The 18,491-nt window shown below is 36.4% G+C and overlaps 2 protein-coding genes across 2 annotated transcripts; both read left to right on the forward strand.

Annotated features, from left to right (window-relative positions):
* The first annotated feature begins 6,268 nt into the window (after window positions 1–6,268).
* Window positions 6,269–7,535, forward strand: LOC145894758 (uncharacterized). The gene is made up of 5 exons (XM_082983404.1): window positions 6,269–6,407; window positions 6,483–6,649; window positions 6,780–6,915; window positions 7,056–7,359; window positions 7,485–7,535. The coding sequence occupies exons 1-5, from the start codon at window positions 6,344–6,346 to the stop codon at window positions 7,492–7,494; spliced, it is 681 nt and encodes a 226-aa protein (XP_082839530.1). The 5' UTR covers window positions 6,269–6,343; the 3' UTR covers window positions 7,495–7,535.
* Window positions 7,536–11,217: 3,682 nt separating this feature from the next.
* Window positions 11,218–18,359, forward strand: LOC145893831 (DCC-interacting protein 13-alpha-like). Its single transcript, XM_082982192.1, has 20 exons — window positions 11,218–11,378; window positions 11,434–11,501; window positions 11,564–11,662; window positions 11,828–11,887; window positions 12,070–12,141; window positions 12,364–12,428; window positions 12,491–12,614; window positions 12,700–12,753; window positions 12,954–13,046; window positions 13,334–13,416; window positions 13,543–13,713; window positions 13,897–14,059; window positions 14,729–14,936; window positions 15,181–15,467; window positions 15,826–15,874; window positions 16,088–16,203; window positions 16,352–16,501; window positions 16,746–16,937; window positions 17,184–17,300; window positions 18,154–18,359. The coding sequence occupies exons 2-20, from the start codon at window positions 11,451–11,453 to the stop codon at window positions 18,190–18,192; spliced, it is 2,193 nt and encodes a 730-aa protein (XP_082838318.1). The 5' UTR covers window positions 11,218–11,378; window positions 11,434–11,450; the 3' UTR covers window positions 18,193–18,359.
* Window positions 18,360–18,491: the final 132 nt, after the last annotated feature.

Raw genomic sequence — 18,491 nt, forward strand, 5'->3', positions numbered from 1 at the left:
ATGCACGTGAAATGCGTCACAGTCAGTCACAGGCCTGTCAACAACAACCTTAATTCTGCAAAAAAGGGACCAATCTAACATGCTATTAATAGCTGCACAGATAAAGTTAAAATATCGCTCATTTTGTTTTAGAACTTGCTCGGTCTTTTTGACTGAGTGACAGTCGCCTTTCTGATAAATTTTAAGTTTTTTACAGCAAATCCAAAAAGTTGCTACCGGATGTTTAAATTACGCTCATAGGACATCAAAAGCCGTTTAATTTTTTCTTCATTAAAGTTTTCTCAAATTAATCGAGAAGCAAAATGCTTAAGTAATTTACTGGAAAAATTAAATGTATTTTTAAAAAAGTGGTTGCTGAGAAATGAACGTATATTCTTGGTTAAAATACCACCCACTCGACTTTCGGAACTTGGAAATTGAAAATTTGCCTGTTTCGGACAATTTGCTTTTTTTCTTAATTTAGACATTCACGATTGTTTAATACGGATTTTCGGTCATTGAGAATAAAAGCAAGTTTTACATGTCATAACCAGGATTCGGGTGTATTTTTTGCTTCAATCGTTCATTCAAATGCGTTTCAGTTACATTTTGAATCTTAACAACTAGTTAGTGAGGTTTCTCAAATGCATTGTGCTCCATAAGTAACACCGTAATCACTCAATTGACAAATCGCCATTTTCCCCCCTCGGTTAAATCGGATTCGATTGGATCGAACAATTCTTCCGGGTTGGTCAAAGTCCCAGATAAATAGGTTCCCAACATTTTTCTCCAGTTTACCCCCTGCAAGCATTTAAAGACAAAATTGCAGCCATGTTTTAACAAACTAATTTTGCAAAATAGTTGTGAAAGCAATGAGGGATTTTGAAAAACAAACCCGAACGAATTTGTATCAAACATAAAACCACAGTGGCGAATTAAAGAAATACTGTAAAAATAACTGATGGTTTTTCCAAAATATAAACCTTCAAAAACTACACGACATAAGTTGGCAAATTTTTTTTAGCCCTAAGGTGCGTCAATTTACCTCCAAAGGGTATGTGCTTATAAGTACTAAAAAAACTGTGCAGCGTCATAGTAGGGTTGACTTAACTACAGATTTTCGTTCATAAAACAGTAGCGTGGTTTTGCCAAAATTTAATAATGAGTTCTCGGATGAAGTAAAGTGGAACTCTCATGATAATGTCAGCAATGTCACGATTACCATTACCAAGTACCGTATTTTACGGACCATAAGGCGCAACTTAAATCCTTTTTTTTCCTCATAAATTGATCGTGCGCCTTATAATCGGGTGCGCCATGGTCCGTAAAATACGGTAACTTGAAGTTGGTCAACACGATGAGCTTTTTTGTTGTTTGATTGTTTTTATTTAAAAGGCACAAGATTGAAGACAAAATGCAGAAGTAACTCAGTATAAATATTACAACAACCACAAGACAACAAATAACAAAAAACATTCAAATTACATTTTTTATAAGTTACGTAAATATCAAAATATAACTTCTGCTATAAAAGCACACACAATGCAATATAAATTAATATAAATGTATAACATGTTTTACAGGAAAGTGTCAAACTTTGGTAAAAGAAAATATTTGATTTTTCCTCAGTTACCACCCCCTATACATATAACAATTACAGCTCAGTAGACTGCCTTGACATAGCTGCTCAGCGGTGGGCAAATAACTGGGGCGTTTTCCTGGGCTTTTCAAATGATAGTAAATACGCAGGGCTGTTTCTGTCACGTTTGCAATGCACTTGTGCTTGAATCGTCGTATAGACCTGAAGTTCCTTTTCATCACCTGTCATAGTTGTAAAACAGCTATAAAAATGCTCGACTGCAGTTATAGAAACAATTTGATCGACGTTTTGGCATCAGCTTTTAAGTCGAATTGTTTTTAATCATCACCACAAAGATTTTTCTAACTTTTTCAACTTACACAGGAAGGGCGAATAATTTTGTCCAAAGAAAATCGTAATTCATCACTCGCTTCTCTTACGCGCTTGTCCGCATTATGTGAAACAACATTTTTCAAAATGGTTCGCAACAACCTGAGAAAAAAATGCGTTTGCTATGCAAATAAACCTGTATAGTCGCGTTTATATACAAGTAAATAGATACAAACAATTCTGCTTGTTGGGTACTTACGTGAAAATGTCATTTATTTGTTGCAATTCGTACATTGACCCTGTTTGGAACGTAGAATCGGAAATGAAAAAAATCTGCACATAAAGCATTGTATCACAACATTATACCATGAAGTTTAACCTGAAAGCAATCTCACGTTATATTGTTTCGAGAACAAATGACTTGTTAAATTAGGAGAATAAATGTGATTCTTACCGCATGTGGATGTCCCGGCACTTTCAACACCTTTTGTAAATTCTTTGCACTTCTTCCGACAGTAATTTTTCCCATTCCTTTCCAATACTGCCTGAACTCGCGAAAACACGAACCGGCGGATAAAGGAATGACATTATAGCAGCACAAAAATATTGCCGTCATCAATATACTGTGTGTAATTGAAAGAGCCATGTCTTACGTTTAATTGTGAAGTTATTTCCAGAACTGCAAATAATAAGAAACGATTTCAATACGAAACAACATTACGCGAAACCTCGAGCAAAATTACTGCAGCAATCCTGCAGAACCAATAAAGTTACAACAACAAATGTAATAAAAATATAAACTTTATGTCAAGTATTTCTTATTCTTAAAATATATGAAAGTTTATAACCAACTTTTGACGTCACCGATCTTAGCCCAGACAACGACAGTCGGCTTTGTCAGTTAGGGGTACGCGATCTCACTATATATACCTGCGAGTCACAAATAAAATCTTGATACCATCTTTCCTGCGGTTGATGCTATGCGGGGTTGGCCACACAAAGAATAGCACAAAGATTTCTGATATGTATGTGGAAATGCCCTATGGTCATTGCTTGAGCTACTCCACATCATGATTTGATTAAATAATAAAAAAAAATGTTTTCTTCTATTTTTGTTCCTTTCACATTTCCTCCTTGTAAGTGATCCGAAAAAAGAGGCTAAGTATAGAAATTCATCATTACTATTCGTAGTGACCCGTTTTATTGAATAAGCTTATTGACATGGTGCAGAGTGATTACCCCAAACAGGTAACTTTTCGCTACGTAGTCACGCAACAAGTAGGATTTCATCACGCTTGCGCCTTCTTGTGTCTCTTTAATAAAATATTTCATAACATTTCATAAACCCGAACCATAAAGCGACACTACAACAACAATACTACATTTGTATGCTAAAAAATGTGTTGTTTTACAAAATAGGCATTGGGCAAGAGTTGAAAATTACAACGTGTCAAAACGCAGTTTCATTTTAAAGAACACGTGTTTCGCTAAACAGCATGATAGTATAAACTGCGAAATCATTTTATAATGTAATTTTAAATGTGAAGTTTTCACCTATGTCACGCACAACAAGTAGTGCTGGAAAAACGTTGGTTGCAGGAAGAAAATATCAAATGTTGAATGAGAGTTCGTGTACTTACGTTTCATGGTCAGAACAATGTGTCAGAAAAGCGATATAAAATTGCAAAAAAGTGCTTTGCAGCAATGTTCGATGATTGCCGCAGAGTGTAAGGGACACTTTTCAGTCAAAACAACAAACAGTGAGCCCGATATAGTTAAAAGCACGCAAAAACAAAACCGTTCCCGTCGGAATTTTCTCCTAGATGGACGTATTTACGTCGCCTTGCCGCAGGGCACGTCGGACCCTGTAGCGTCGTATCAACTTGATCTTTGACCCGTAACGGGAGTTTGCGTCGGCACGCAATTGCACGCTCGTACGTAAAAGCAGTTGGCACAGGATGAACTAACGACCTTCTAACGTGGCGACGTTCCGTTGACGATAAGCTTTATGATAAGAACTGTTTGATGCATCCCCAAATCCCTAACTCAGCTGGGTTTTAGTGACTCGGTTGCAATGTAAATAAAAACATTATAAGAGACTTCCAATTAAACATGCTGGGAAACATTGGATTTTTAGACATTTGATGTTATATAAGAGACGTTGAAACCACAAATACACAATTTTACAAAATTGGTGAAATGCGTCATATTTTCCACCACCTTTAATCATTTGCTTTGTACCGCGTTTACTCTTGAAATTACGTAATTTTATGTTTTTTGTAGGCTAATATCAACGCAAATGTGTGAATCTCGCCATAATACCGAACTTGCGCCATGAGATATATCAAGGCATTGTCCTGCGGCTGATTCAATTGCGGATAACGCAAAGATAATGCAACTAGATTAGCGCACGTCAAAACAGGCGAGACATCCAAAACTTGGTGCTTGCCATGCTGTACATTTCCAGTTTGGCAAATTTTAATTGCCCTAATCAAATGATTTAAAATCGTAGGTTGTGAAATTGCATAAAACTCGTTGTAAATGAAACGTTTGGTTTGTATATTTGTGTGGTTAGAAACAGCTGTTTAGCAAATCATATGAGCTGTCCCCCAAACAACGTGTCGTATGTTTTCCGGAATTTGGTGACCGGCCCCAGCGGATAGGCACAAAATAACGTCAGTCCCCTTCTCAATATACCGTAAATATTTTTGGCGCCCATTTCCTATTCATGCCCAATTAAGTTGATGCACTGTCGGTTATGGCTTGTTTCAGCTTATCATAACACATTACAACACAAGGTGTTTATATGGCATAAGCAACGTGCGGCTCGTGTTTAGCGTTGTAAGATTATTATTTCGCCTCAGTAATCTTTGGCGGAAAATAATTTCAATATGTAAAAGTTGGAGAATTTCAATATGTAAAAGTTGGAAATACCTTGGGGTAGGGAGTTTAAGTCGGAAAACCTGCGTCTGACAAAAAGTTCGGATAAGGCATGTGTCAAAACAGAAAAGATTCGGATTAAGCTGAATCCGCATCTTCAGTCAAAAGGACGAAGCGTAACACATATTATGACATCATAAATATTCATATTTGTCGTAAACTACACTCGCCGTTCCCAATAACGGTTTGTATTTTCGCTGTAGCGACATATTTCCTATGTGGCGCTAAATTTGCTAGTATTTTTTCCCTGCAATTTAATTTCGTGTATAAATTGTAACGGCAATGCACGATTCAAAAAGCTCCTTTGTTTACATTCAAGTAAAGCATATGAAATGTAGTATTTGCTGTCAATATTCGGTTTTGATGTTAATATTTGGGTTCTCTGAATGGATGCTTAGGATGTAAATTGCATTAATCTTTCCAATTGTTTTATTTCACTACACCTTCTGCTTTGCATTCATAAGTATGTCAAATTTTGTGGTTAACCAATAACGTTTTCTGTTACGTCACGAGCTTTCCGGTTTTCGTCGCAGAAGATTTTGCCGGGAACTGATGATTGCGGCTCATCACGTTCACATTCTTGGACTGCCCCGGAAGAGTATGATAGTTTTGTAACTTTTTTTTATCAATGAAATGTTTATTTTTTTTCTGTTGTTTTATTATTGTTTAATGGTAGTCATGTGCATCAAATTAGTTGTAAGCACCCCCCATTTTGGTTGATAAGCGACTCACTCAATACAACAGGTATTTTTAGTTTTTAGGTAAATTGTGGTAATATATTCTTTATTGACCCACTTACACCGTTGGAAAATCATTACAATGTAACCTTCAGAAAAGTTAATTCAAAATCAGGGCTTCCCGCTTGTTAACATTTATTATGTTTAATATAGTGTTTTGCAAGTCAATTTGATAATATTTTTCTTACCATATTATACGATAACCTTTTGTATCTTTGACCAAACCAGGATATACTGGGACTATTTCCTTGTATTGGGGATGAAATAATAACAGTCCACAATCAACATGTCGTGATGGACCGCAGTTTATCCATGTCTCAACTAAACCATGCGTGTTTGACAGGAAAACGAATTGCAGGCAGGATTTTCTTCAAATTGGAAGAATGATTGTGAAACAACTTAGCTCACTAAATACATTGTTTCAAAAGTGCAGCACATTTTTCAATAATAGGTTACAGTTAATATTCTAATGTTAGGTTTTCCCATTTTGAATCGTCTGCCGATCATTCCAATCGTCTCGCTGATAAGAATTATCACTTGACGATAAAACATCCGTTGAACTCAAACAGAAAGTAGTTATGTCATGCGAAGGCATGCCCTGCTCCGAATATCTAGTAAATCAAGATACACTGCCATTGTTCAAACACTAGTCGGGTACAAAGACCTCAGAGTTGGCTTGCCTTCATCGCATTTGAGTAGAACCCGGCCTGAAGGTAAGTTGAAAAGGAATCCTTGGAATTAACGTGTACATTGAAAATCTTTTTGGAAAGAAGACATCATGAAGTTTCTTGTTTTGACCGTTATGTTGTTTGCATCTGCCAACGCAGATACATACTATCCAGGTACGAATTGCTACAAACCCGACAAAGTTGTGTATAAACTCACAAAAATACTCACCAGTTAATACATTTTTTTAGTCAAGCTTAACAGGCTGGGATGTTGGAAAGATACAGCAACCAGAGCAATTCCACCGAGAGAAGGAGACCCAATACTTGACGGAAGTGACTACACTGATCGAGTAAATGCCATCGCTAAATGTGCAAAAGTGGCACACAACAACGGCGATGACGTATTTGCTATCCAGGTACAATTTTTTAAAGTAAAAATTATTCTGAACACTATAGTTCCAATGACTTTACAAACATATATATAGAAAACAATGATAAAAACCCAAACTATTTTGGAAAAGTGAATACATACATATACGCGTGCAGAACGGGGGTTGGTGTGCAAGTTCTTCCAATGCAAGAAACACCTACAGGAAATATGGAGAAAGCACTGCTTGCAAAGCCGACGGCCAGGGTGGACCTTGGGCCAATGAAGTTTACGAAATTTCAAGCATTTCGAGAGGTAAGACATGATTTTACTCGATACAAATTGTCCGCGCAATAACCATTATTTAGGTAAAATGTTAGGCCAAAGTTGCAATGCAAGAAAATGCGTTACTACAAAAGTTCAACTGTTTATTGTGAAAGTGTTGCATTTTGTAGTGTCACTCGCCCACCTTGGATGTTGGAGAGATACTGCAGATCGAGCTATCCCAACCCTCGAGGGTATAGATCAATTCCTCGACGGGTCATACTCATCTCGTAAAGAGGCCGTCGCCAAATGTGTGCAAGCCGCTCACGCGAGGGGATACAACATCATTGCGTTACAAAACGGTGGTTGGTGTGCTGGGTCACGTGATGCAATAAAGACGTACAAGAAATATGGAGCAAGTTCAGAATGCGGTGATTCTGGAAGAGGGGGCCCCTGGGCAAATTTGGTTTATCGCATCGACACCGATGTCACCACGTAAGTTGTCTACCCCGAGTGCGTTATCATCATTATGCCTTGGTTTTAAAACTGAACGATTGAACGATTGTTTGCGTAAAATTTATCAACATGAATCACTACTGCTTAAATCATGTATTTCATAGAACATTTTAAGGAGGGAATCGTCAGTGGAAACCCCATCAACGCAATTGGATAATTTGTTCCATTTGTGTTAAGGAGGACAAATTGTGTGCTTTAATTTTTGGACAAAAATAAAATTGCAATTCATCAGAAATTGTGTCGCATGTTCTTGAAGCCTTGAACAGACAACTGCTTACATTATTTGAATAAATGCACAGAACAGTAAATGCCTTAATCGTTGAGCGATGCTGAGAAAGCGATAAACAATATTTTGACACACACTTTTAGCAACTCAATGATTTTAAATAATTTCCATGTTACTTTGAGCCTTGTCTTATCAACAAAAACGCTTAAAACACACCAAAATCAAGAATGCCATTTTCGTGAAATAAAATGCATACACATACATAGCTATAGTTTCTTTGAATTTTTCATAGACAGTGATGGAGAGAATCGACAAACAATTCGGAAACATCCTCAGGAATACCAGTGACCAAACTGTCGTTAAAGTTGACACACGTTGGAGTTGGTCAAACACACTTCCTTGATAAATAAATGACAAGTTGTGGACATAAACGCGATATTGATTAAAGATTAATCATCTTCTCAGAAAAGTACGTTTACATTGACGACAGACTATATTTGGTGACCTGGACTTCTATATAACTTGTATAAATTAATTCTTTTTAATATCTAAAAGCACGGCCGGTTGGCCACCTTTCGTCACATACAACCTGTCGCAACCCATACACATGATTTGATTCTATTCGAACCTAGCCAAACCTTTTTGAATAATGTCTTTATGTAAAAGTCAAGCATTCCTTTTCGAATAGCTTGGATTTTTCAGAGGCTCCAGGTTTTTGCAATAAACATTGCTGATTGGCGTTACAGTTCATGCCGATAATTTATCGGCGCTTCTGTGGCGCCTGTTTGCATCAGATGGATCACAAACAAAGGAAAACAAGTGTAGTGAAACCGTAATACAGCTTTAGTAATTGTCAAACAAAACAAATACAAAATTTAAAGAGAATGAAGTATAATTTGAAAGCTATTTTACTTAATAAATTTAAATCGACTCGTAAGCTTGTTTCCTTTGTAACATTTTACCAATACGGATAGGAAAATGTTGTGTGTTTCGGATGACTCATTTATTTGAACACCCCTCCCTCCCTCCCTTCCCCCGCCCACGCACACTGAGATAAGTTTGTTTTTCCCATGAGTTTTGTTATCTTGATAAGCCTAAGCCAACCCTTGAATTTCGAAAACGCCCGTTGGAATAATATTAGTATCGTTGGCCGTTAATGTTGGTACACATTGGATATTTATCAATATACAGACCCTTGTTAAACAAACATTAACGATGAGAGAAAAAGAAACTATATCGTCAAGTCGTTTTTGTCATCGTGCTTCGACATACGCGATCGAAACTAAGTTATATCTTATGGTAATTCCTAATATACTTTAAACAAGTTCCTTTGTGTTGATATATCGTGATGAACTTCTCATTTCATCAACAAAAACTTTCAATTTTGGTAACTGAAAATTATCTAAATTTAAGTGATCTTCTGGTATAAATTAACATGGGTTCGGGTTTGATATTTGTGTTTACAGTAACACAAGAGTATGCATACAATATGCAACGGGATAAAAAGAAACCACTGCTTCCTTAAGCATGTAGATATATAACTAGTGGGACCTATTACCAGCTGGGCCTCTATACCTTCAGCTACTTTACACTATAACTAAAACCGATATTTTCTGAACTCTACATGAAGTCAACCTCAAGAAATTATGTGTATTTGCCTTAATTTGTTTATGATGGTATTAAATGCAAGATGGAAACATACGAATGCGGCTTTCAACAGGGATTAATATGGTCATTTTACGTCAAAATGTTTTTCAACGATTTGTGATTTCTCCTATTATTTTAATGTGTCAAGTTTAATAATAAAAGCACAATCGTGCTGAAGTGATCAGTCCGAAAAATGTAAATAGTTTATAAAGGCAACTTGTTGGCTTCCTGCGGACAAGTCGCAATTAGGTTTATTCCACTTGCTCTTTTTGTTGAAAGGTTTTAGCAAATCATCATCATCAAAAAGAAACAAACAAAAGCATAATGAATTGTGAGCGCCATGAAATCAACAAGTTGCGTTTATAAATTAATTACTTTTTTCAGGCTGATCACTACAGCAATAAATTTTGAGAGTCAATACATTGCAATACGGAAGTCGAGAGCCTTTGGTATATTTTTTTAAAGCATTTTTTTCAGTAATGGGATTTTAACCTTAAATATCCTGGCCAGAGGAATCCTTTTCGGGTTTTGTTCTTGGTATTAGGGACGGGCGGTCGACCTTGGCCTATATTGCTGCCGTACCATGTAAATGTCGAGGGCGACATCCGGCGGTTACATGAATATCACAAACGCATAATTTGAAAAGAAACTGCAGTGGGGTTAGTCTTTTCGAGCAGGGGTACTCCAACTTTTTAGGATCAAGGCACTTTGAAACATCTATAAATACATTTGCACACACCAACGCTTTTAGGTCAATTTAAATTTTATTGGGAGCTATTGTTGGCAATTCAGCATGTCATAATTCAGTACCTATTAATATTTTGTTTAAACTTGGTCTTTCGTTACAGCTTTCATCTCTTTTACATTTACACCCCGTCTTTCTCACGCATTCGCTAGTTATTTCTCGCTTGCGTTTTACGTATTTTAACATGCGCTACTTCTTCTTTATAGTCTCATTCGTCGCGTAATCCCATCAATTATGTTTTTGTTACTGTCTCGATCGTCTTTGATGTCGTCGAATATATTTGCGACTCTTTCCATAAATAAACAGATCATGCCTTTTGGTCTCATAGATTAGAACTTTTGGTCTCACAGATTAATCCTGATCTCGGTTTTGGTCTCAGTTCGAACTTGGGTCCAAGAACAGACCGTCGGTGGCGGGACCTGCAGCCAGCTTGGTGCCAGTCTGAGACTTGCTTGTCTTTACTTGATGTTGTGTACGCGTAAATGCAAGACTACCAAACCTTTTAACAAAATCATCCGGCCCCTTTATTATAAGCAACAACTGCACATGCTGCGAATAAGTTTATTGGCCCTGCCCCTGTAATTAGGTGAAAAAAATTCGGGTTTGAAAAACGCACAAACCCAACAGTAGTAAAGGAAAGAAAAATAAACAAAGGTACGGAACATATGAAACGTTTTTGTTCAGGGACTATTTGAGGGAGCTGCTTTTAGGTAATGGTTTGTATTATAGACCCAACTTATTTTTTCTCTTCGCTCGTGTTGATATTTCCCCAAAACAATATTCAGAATTTTTTTTGGAACTAAACTACTACACAACTAGAGACTCGCCTTGCACTTTCGCATCAACGTGTGCCGAAATGTGCCCAACTGTGCCCGAATTTATGCTCGTCGAGCAAAAGCGAGCAGATCCTAGCACAGACCGGCACATCCCATCCCAGCACAACTCAGCACACGCGCACAATAAAACAAACAAGGAATCGTCTGTAGTGTAAACGGGCCTTAAGATCACATTCAACAAAAATTGACATTTTTCCCACCAGTGGGATTTTTTATTGTTAACAAAATTGTTATCGCTAATAAGAATCGAAGAGGCTATATATACTTTAGTTTTGTGAACCCAAAAACAAACAACAAACAGCAGAAATATGTGAATAGTAAATATTGTGCGCAAAGTTTCTTTTTCTAACTTTTTTTGCAGACCTTGCCAATCAACAAAAGTTTAAAATTAATGTTTTACCTCTTTCTTTTTTTGCTGAAAAAAAATCCCGGCGTATTTTCTTACGTTAGATTCACGTGACCAGATTACTCGAAATTAGACCAAAACAGACCGACGGAATGGAGAAGAGTAAAAAGTAAAGAGACAGGAAACTAATTTTAACACGTACAGTAAATGCTTGAAGCGTTTAGAAGCAACGAGTAATCTCCAGTGTCTTTAGTTAGGATACGTTGTAAGATGGCCGCAGATCTTTTGCAACTTGAAGACTGCCTGGAGGATAGTCCACAGGTTGTTCACACATATTTTTGAAATGATTTGTGCATCCTGACATGTTTGTATTTTAACGTCAGACAAGAGCGCTAATCGGAGTGTACGAAAAAGATTCTGAAATTTTGCTCCAATATGCCCAGGAGTTGCACGCTGCTTGCAAAAGAGTCACTTTAGCTCAGGCAAGTTTCAACATCTCTATAATATTATGGTTTGATTTGAGTATAAATAAACTAACTAAGGAAACATGGTGCTGACAAACTAGTTTTCCCTTCATTTGGGCATGTCCTATACCTGTGTATTTTTTGTACATATGTACGTATTTGCTAACCTGAAATATTGTATAGGGTGAACTTACGAATGCCACACAAGATCTTGCTGACAAGCTTCGCGATTTCCAAGGAGTGGTAAGCTAACTGTAACACTGTGTATAAGCTGCAGACAGATGGCCACTGTTTCGACCTAAAAAGGCCTCAACTGTCTGTTGCAGCTTATACACAATTCATATTATTGGCTCCACTTTGCGTAACACTGATTTATCTATTGGTTAAAATAATTTAAAAAGAACTTTGTATTTGTGTATTATCAGAAATTTGTTGTGGGAAATCAGGATGAAGTCATTGGTTCCACACTAACACAACTAGTCACCAACATTGATGAAGTATGATAAGTTTAATCATTTGTGTACTAAATGGTTCAGAAAATTTCTAAATGGTAAAATCTCATTGTAAAATGTACATAAGTTATTAAGTATTTAGCACAAGTTGTTTTATAAAATATTACAGACAGCAATTGTTTGTAATTTTGACAAGTTGCCTATTTGCCATATATAAAACGTAGTAAAAAATTATCAAAAAATGTTATGTTGGAAAATTGTTTTCAGATATCAAGTTACAATGCAGTTTTGCAAACTCAATTGTCAGAAAACATGGACTATCACACATCCCAGTGAGTATTAATATAAACTTAGCAGCATTTTTGAAGGTTTAACAAATCCCTTATCTGTGCAGATTTTTAAACAAAGATTTAAATGAATATCTTCGACTTAAATCAAGTTTTGCAACAAGTGATAAATTGCATGAGGAAGCTGTGGCCAAACTTGCGAAGATTTCTAAACGGAAACATAGTGAAAAGGTTTGACTAATACGTTCCCCGACTGTGATTTGTTATTATTCTGTATGTAATTTGAGCATTGTGTAAATCAACTGTTCTGCTTTAGAATGCACAAGAAGCAACAGATCAATTGTATGCATCCAGAAAGTCCTTTCACAATGTTAGTATATTTCGGACACACATTTATATATGTATATAAATACAAAATTTAATTAAAACTTGTTTTTACTTATTTATAATACTCTACATAAATGAGTTCTTTTTGTATGGATTTGGAAAATTTAAAAGAGTTGGTAAAATTTTCACCAAAACTTTTTCAAACAGTTTGCTTGGCGTTTGTAAAATGACGCTTTATTTTAGACATCGATGTTGTATTGTTCATGTCTCAACTCACTTCAAAACAAGAAAAAAATTGGTCTGCTGCGTCCGGTTATCTGCTACTTGCAATCACAGGTTTGTAAATATATTTTTTTCAATCACAACTAGTGTATTACAATTTTTTTGTCACTTTATGCATTGTGGCAAGAAAATTAACTTTTAATGACGTCTGAACAAAATAAAAATGGATGACTGCAATGTTTACACAATCCAAACTATTCTCACACCACAAAATTCGGGGTAGTCAATAGAGATATATTAAATTCAACAATAACTTTTAATTTGGTTACCTTGCTTTCATCACTGTTACACTGTCCACAAAGTCGTGTAAAAAAGGCATTAAATACAAATTTTTTTTACAGATTGCTTTTTTCCGCATGGGATCTGAAGTTAGCAAAGTTGAACTGGAACAGGTTTTAGGAAAACTCTCATCAGACTTAACACAGTAAGTGTAGTATAAGTTAGTTGCCAGTGGTAGATCTATTATGCTATAAACATACACATTTCTATATAGTATAAGCTGTTTGCTAAACTAACTTTGTATGTCACCTATTTTACTACACTTTTGAAGGCTTGAAAAGGAAACAGATGAAAGTCGGGAGCTGTATGTAGAAAAGATGGATCGCCTCGATGCTGCAAGTACACGCGCTTATATTCCTGATCCTCCAGTGTCAATGAACTTTCCAGACTTACCTGTCGACCGCGCCCGAACACAAACCAGTGGTTACTTGTTTTACAGGAGGTATAATTAAATTTACGGCTTAAATTCATTATGTGCATGCGGTGACTTTTCAGAAAAGGTCAGAATTATTGGAAGCTCTGGTCTGTGAATTAAACCTCTTTAAAGCTACAAATAAAACTATTGTTTTGGATTGATCAACTAGTGTAAAGCTGTACATAATAATTTTTTTCCATATTTGTTTAGTCGTGGTACGATCCTGTCCCAGTGGCACAGAAATTACTTCTTCACTCAAGGTGGAAACCTAATGATGCAATCAAAAATGGAGCTAGCTGGCCAACTTTTCATGGATTTGGATGGTTGTGTTATACACTTTGCTGATATAGATGATAGAAAACATGTCTTTCAGGTGTATTTTTCTTGACATATTGAACATAAGTGATGTTAGACTGATGTATGGTATCAATGCGAAAAATCTCTGGTAATAATATTTATAAACATGGACGTAGGGGTCCGGACCCCACCTTTTGTGAAATATTTTGGTCTGCTTTTATAGCTAAACAAACGCCACTGTATTTTTTTGGTAAAAATCCGTGTAAAAACCAGAAATGTTCATTAACTTTGATCTAAAAACCGCATCCTTGAAAACAACTGTTAGCGCTCGCTTAGGTGCGAAGAGGATTATTAGGCTACTGCTTGGAAAATAGTTTTTATTTGTATGTTTTCTTGATAACGTTTCTTGATAAAGCCCACGTTTGATCCCTTTTGGTTACAAATAAATCCAAGCCTTTCTTTGAAAGTAGTAGTAATAAAACTACGGCGCAAGCACTACTGCAAAAACTCATGTCGAGTGTTCCATAGCGGTACACAATTGAAAAGCCAGAAAAAAATTTTGGACCCCCCCTATGCAAAATGCTAGATACGCCCTTGTTTATAAATATTGATGTATCGGTTACTATGCAGCAGCCTTCATTAGGATGTGGTCTTACACATTTATAGATATTATTATGTCAATATTTATAGATATTACCAGAAGAGCTTTCAGTAATGTAATGTATGGTGTATTTATGTTGAACAGATTGTTTCATCTGATGGCAGACACACAGTTACATTGCAAGCTGAGAGCAGGCACAAATGTGAGGAGTGGGGTGCCACCATTCGAAACATTGCAGCTGGTTTATATCTTCATGATAATCCCCGGCAAGCTGCAATGAAGGCTCTGAAAGCTCAAGGTCCCCCTGATGTAAATCTTTCTGCCTCCCAGAGCAGTTTGGAATTAGTACCAGGTATGTGCGTTCCAGTTTGCAAATATAATTGATTGGATGCAAGTATATGAAATATTCATGTAATATGTAACAGTTAATTCAGGTAAGTTTTGTTGGGTGTAATCCATACATTAACAGCAATACAGCAGAAACACATTAAAATGACTTGTATAAAGATACTGATAAATTTCATTTTTATCATGTGACTGATTGGACATTGACCATTGCAAAAAGTTAAGAAGTCTTTTGTGGGATTCAATCACAGGTCAAGCAACCGCTCCAAGAGAACGTGCACAATCAGGTGACCAATACCAGCAAGTACAAGGAGGCTCTTTCGAAGCCAGGCATGAAAACATGCGTCCATCTATGTTTGAGCGTTTGAAAATGGCTGCCACATCCTTTATGGCAGAAGAAAAACCAGTGAAAGAAAGTCGTTCAGATTCCACATCAACTCCTTATGAAGCGAGCGAGTCCAGCTTTGATTTAAAACCTGACCAAAATGAACCAATTCTCTTCGACCTTCCATCCCCTGTGTCTGAGACTCCACCCCAGGTTTGCTTTCACAGCATCTCTGTATGTTTAAATCATTTACTTATTAAACCACAACCATTTGTAGCAAGCAAAGTGCAATAAGCTACTGCTTAACACTAGTATTTGTGAAGGCTTCAATGTTTTCTTATTGTGTAAATCAGCAGGCTATTTTTAATAAAAACTTTTTGTTGGGTGCCTGAACATTCGTTTAATTTAACTTTGACTAGGTTTTAGTCAGTATTTTATTTTCATCACTACCTGCACAGAACTGCGTATATTTGATGCATTATTTATAAATAATTAAGTGATAATAGATACGTTTAAGCTTTTTGTTAGGTTGCCTGTAAACTAATATTGATGTTCCACATGTTTTTTGAAGGAAAAACCAGCAGACTCTGATGAAAAAGATCCTTCTTCTCAAACTGCAGGTTTACTGTTTCACCACTTTTTCTTCATTAATATATTTGAGTGTTTGAAATATTACCTTTGGGGGGATTTAAATATGATACCATTCAACTTCTAGTTTATATATGAACAATTTTGTCGTCAGCCCCAAATTTAGAAGTTCTTGGTTCTATCAGTCTCATTAACATAAGTTAAAATTCTGATTTCAAGAAAAGCTATGTAATTTATGTTTATAGTTGAGGGCAATCAGCCAAGACACAATCCTTTCACAGGAGATGAACCAGCAGTGATCGACACCGAAGAAGCTGCATTTAAAGCAATGTTTGTTGTGCGCTTCTTAGGTTGCAAACAGGTCAGTAAACAGAAAGTTACAAGAGCTTGGTATATACATATATATTGGCTACCATAAAGCATCGCTTTAAATAAACTGCACAAAGTCATGCTTAAGTCTCCTAGTCACCAATCATATTTACCATCTTATATGAATCATAACATTGCAGGTTAGCCCTGATTCTCACCTGGATAGTGCTATTGCCGAAACAATTTGTCATGTGATGGCAGCAAGAGCCTATCACAAAATGTTCCGCATGAACGAACTTCATCTGGCTATTAGCGATTGTGCAATTCGCTTGGTGGATCCAGGAACTCAGGTGCTTCAAAAATTATATTTTTTTAAACTAATGGTAAATTTTACTTGCAAGTGTTTGTGTTTTTTTTTAATTTCATTTGTGGTAGTATGTGGTAACTTTTAGCAGCATTTCATGATATTATTTATTCACTTTAGCCAGATTATGTTATGTCTTGTCCATGGAAAAAAAATCGTTTTCTGCTAAAGCCGATAACTCTACACACTCTTATTTGTTTTCAGTTAACCAAATGTATTTATTACTTCAGTTCAACAGGGAAACCTTTCCAGCTTCGTCAGTGCTAAGATCCAAAACACTTGCCGATAACCCACGATTGCTTGGTTTCATCGCTAAGCACGGGTCGTCCAATCAACTGATGTGTTACACTTTTGAAAGCAATGCTGATGGTGATGACGTGTGCTGTGCCATCAATACAGCCCGAATTATGGAACAGAGCAAGGTTAGTTGTTGAAACAGAGAGTTGTCACCAGATTGTACTTGGTGTAGCCGAGATAAAAAAGTTGTTGATTTTAACGCGCTGGGTGTTGTATTTCCTAATGGATGAAGCAATGCTTTTGGTAACAAGTTCTCATAAACTTGATTACCACAAGTTGTTGTATGATTACCTTCATTTAATAGTTATATAACAGCGCGAAACCACGCTTACATTGCTACTTTTTTTGGCTTAAATAATTTTTGGGCGCAGATCGAACATGAAGAAACCGCAAAACAACGACAGATTGAAAATGACCTTGAAGCCCAAAGTAAAATGATCGCAGCCTCCGAGAGTCCACAAGAGGAAAGTGAAGTCAAACAGGACGAGGTAGATCAAAAAGAAAGCGGGGATGCCCCTTGATTGGCCTTGTCCGCGTGTGGTTTAACATTGACTTCGGCAATCGATTTTTTCGAGGCGTTTTTCAACAACGTGTAGAGGTATCATATAAGTGCATAATTGTGTATATGTAGTTGTTACACCACTTGTACTATGTGACTGGATGTCGACTGTGGCTCGTTGCAACTACATGTGCATTAGCAATGCAAGCCTTAAACGCAAATGTGTTCTGTTCTCTGGTTCCTGTGTTTTTGTGTCGAGGATTTTTTCTTTGTAAACAGAAGACTTTGTTTTATGTTTTAGAAGTTGGTTTGAGTAACACTGAAACGATTTCCTTTCAAGAAGTTACATAAGTTTACCTATTTGTAAAGCAAAAGTATTAAAAATGAAAGTTGAAGAATAGTGCTATAGCTATGCGTTGCTGTAATTATTCCTATATCTTGCTATTAGTGTGTGGAGTGTCTGTGTTTGTGAATTAACTCGTACTCGCACTGAAATCATTCATCTCAGTTTAGAATCTCCATTACGAGGCGATTTCAATGCAATTGAAAACTTGCAATAAACAGCAAATTTAGCAACTGCTCTCGTCTATTGTTTTCAAGTCGTAATTTTAAGATTTTGTTTATGTCATAATTCAGACATTAGGCAATTCTGTTGTGATTTAAACAAATATTAAAAAACATATATATATATATAATATAGCAGTGTTTCTGAACTATTTTCCATGTGACCCAGATTTCTTGTGGTTAAACTGCCAGGCCCACTTCTCTGTTTGCTTGGGTTGCCTTAAAATATATTTTTAATATTTGATTTTCGGAGTGAAAACAAACGTGTTTTTATGCAGGAACGTGAACATAGCGGCGATTTCTTTCAGGATTTCTGATCAGGAATTTCATGAGTCGGGTTTTCATATGTGAAGACTTCTCACGTGAAGCAAATTTCTCGTCGTGTTTTTTTCAATTTCAGCAATCACAAGGAATGCAAAAATTATTCGTTTAAATTTAACACATACAACAACATGATGTGCACTTACTGTACGAATTCCCCGCACCAGGAATACAAGATAACCTGACAGCACTAAGAATTATGTTGCAAGGCGATGGGGCATAAAAATAAGCTAATTTGAAAACTGTCCAATTTATAAATTTTACTCAAACAAAAGAGCCACCTTGTAAGGTTGAA

This window comes from Ascidia mentula, chromosome 3 (assembly GCF_947561715.1).
Source record: "Ascidia mentula chromosome 3, kaAscMent1.1, whole genome shotgun sequence".
In the NCBI taxonomy this organism is placed as follows: Eukaryota; Metazoa; Chordata; class Ascidiacea; order Phlebobranchia; family Ascidiidae; genus Ascidia; species Ascidia mentula.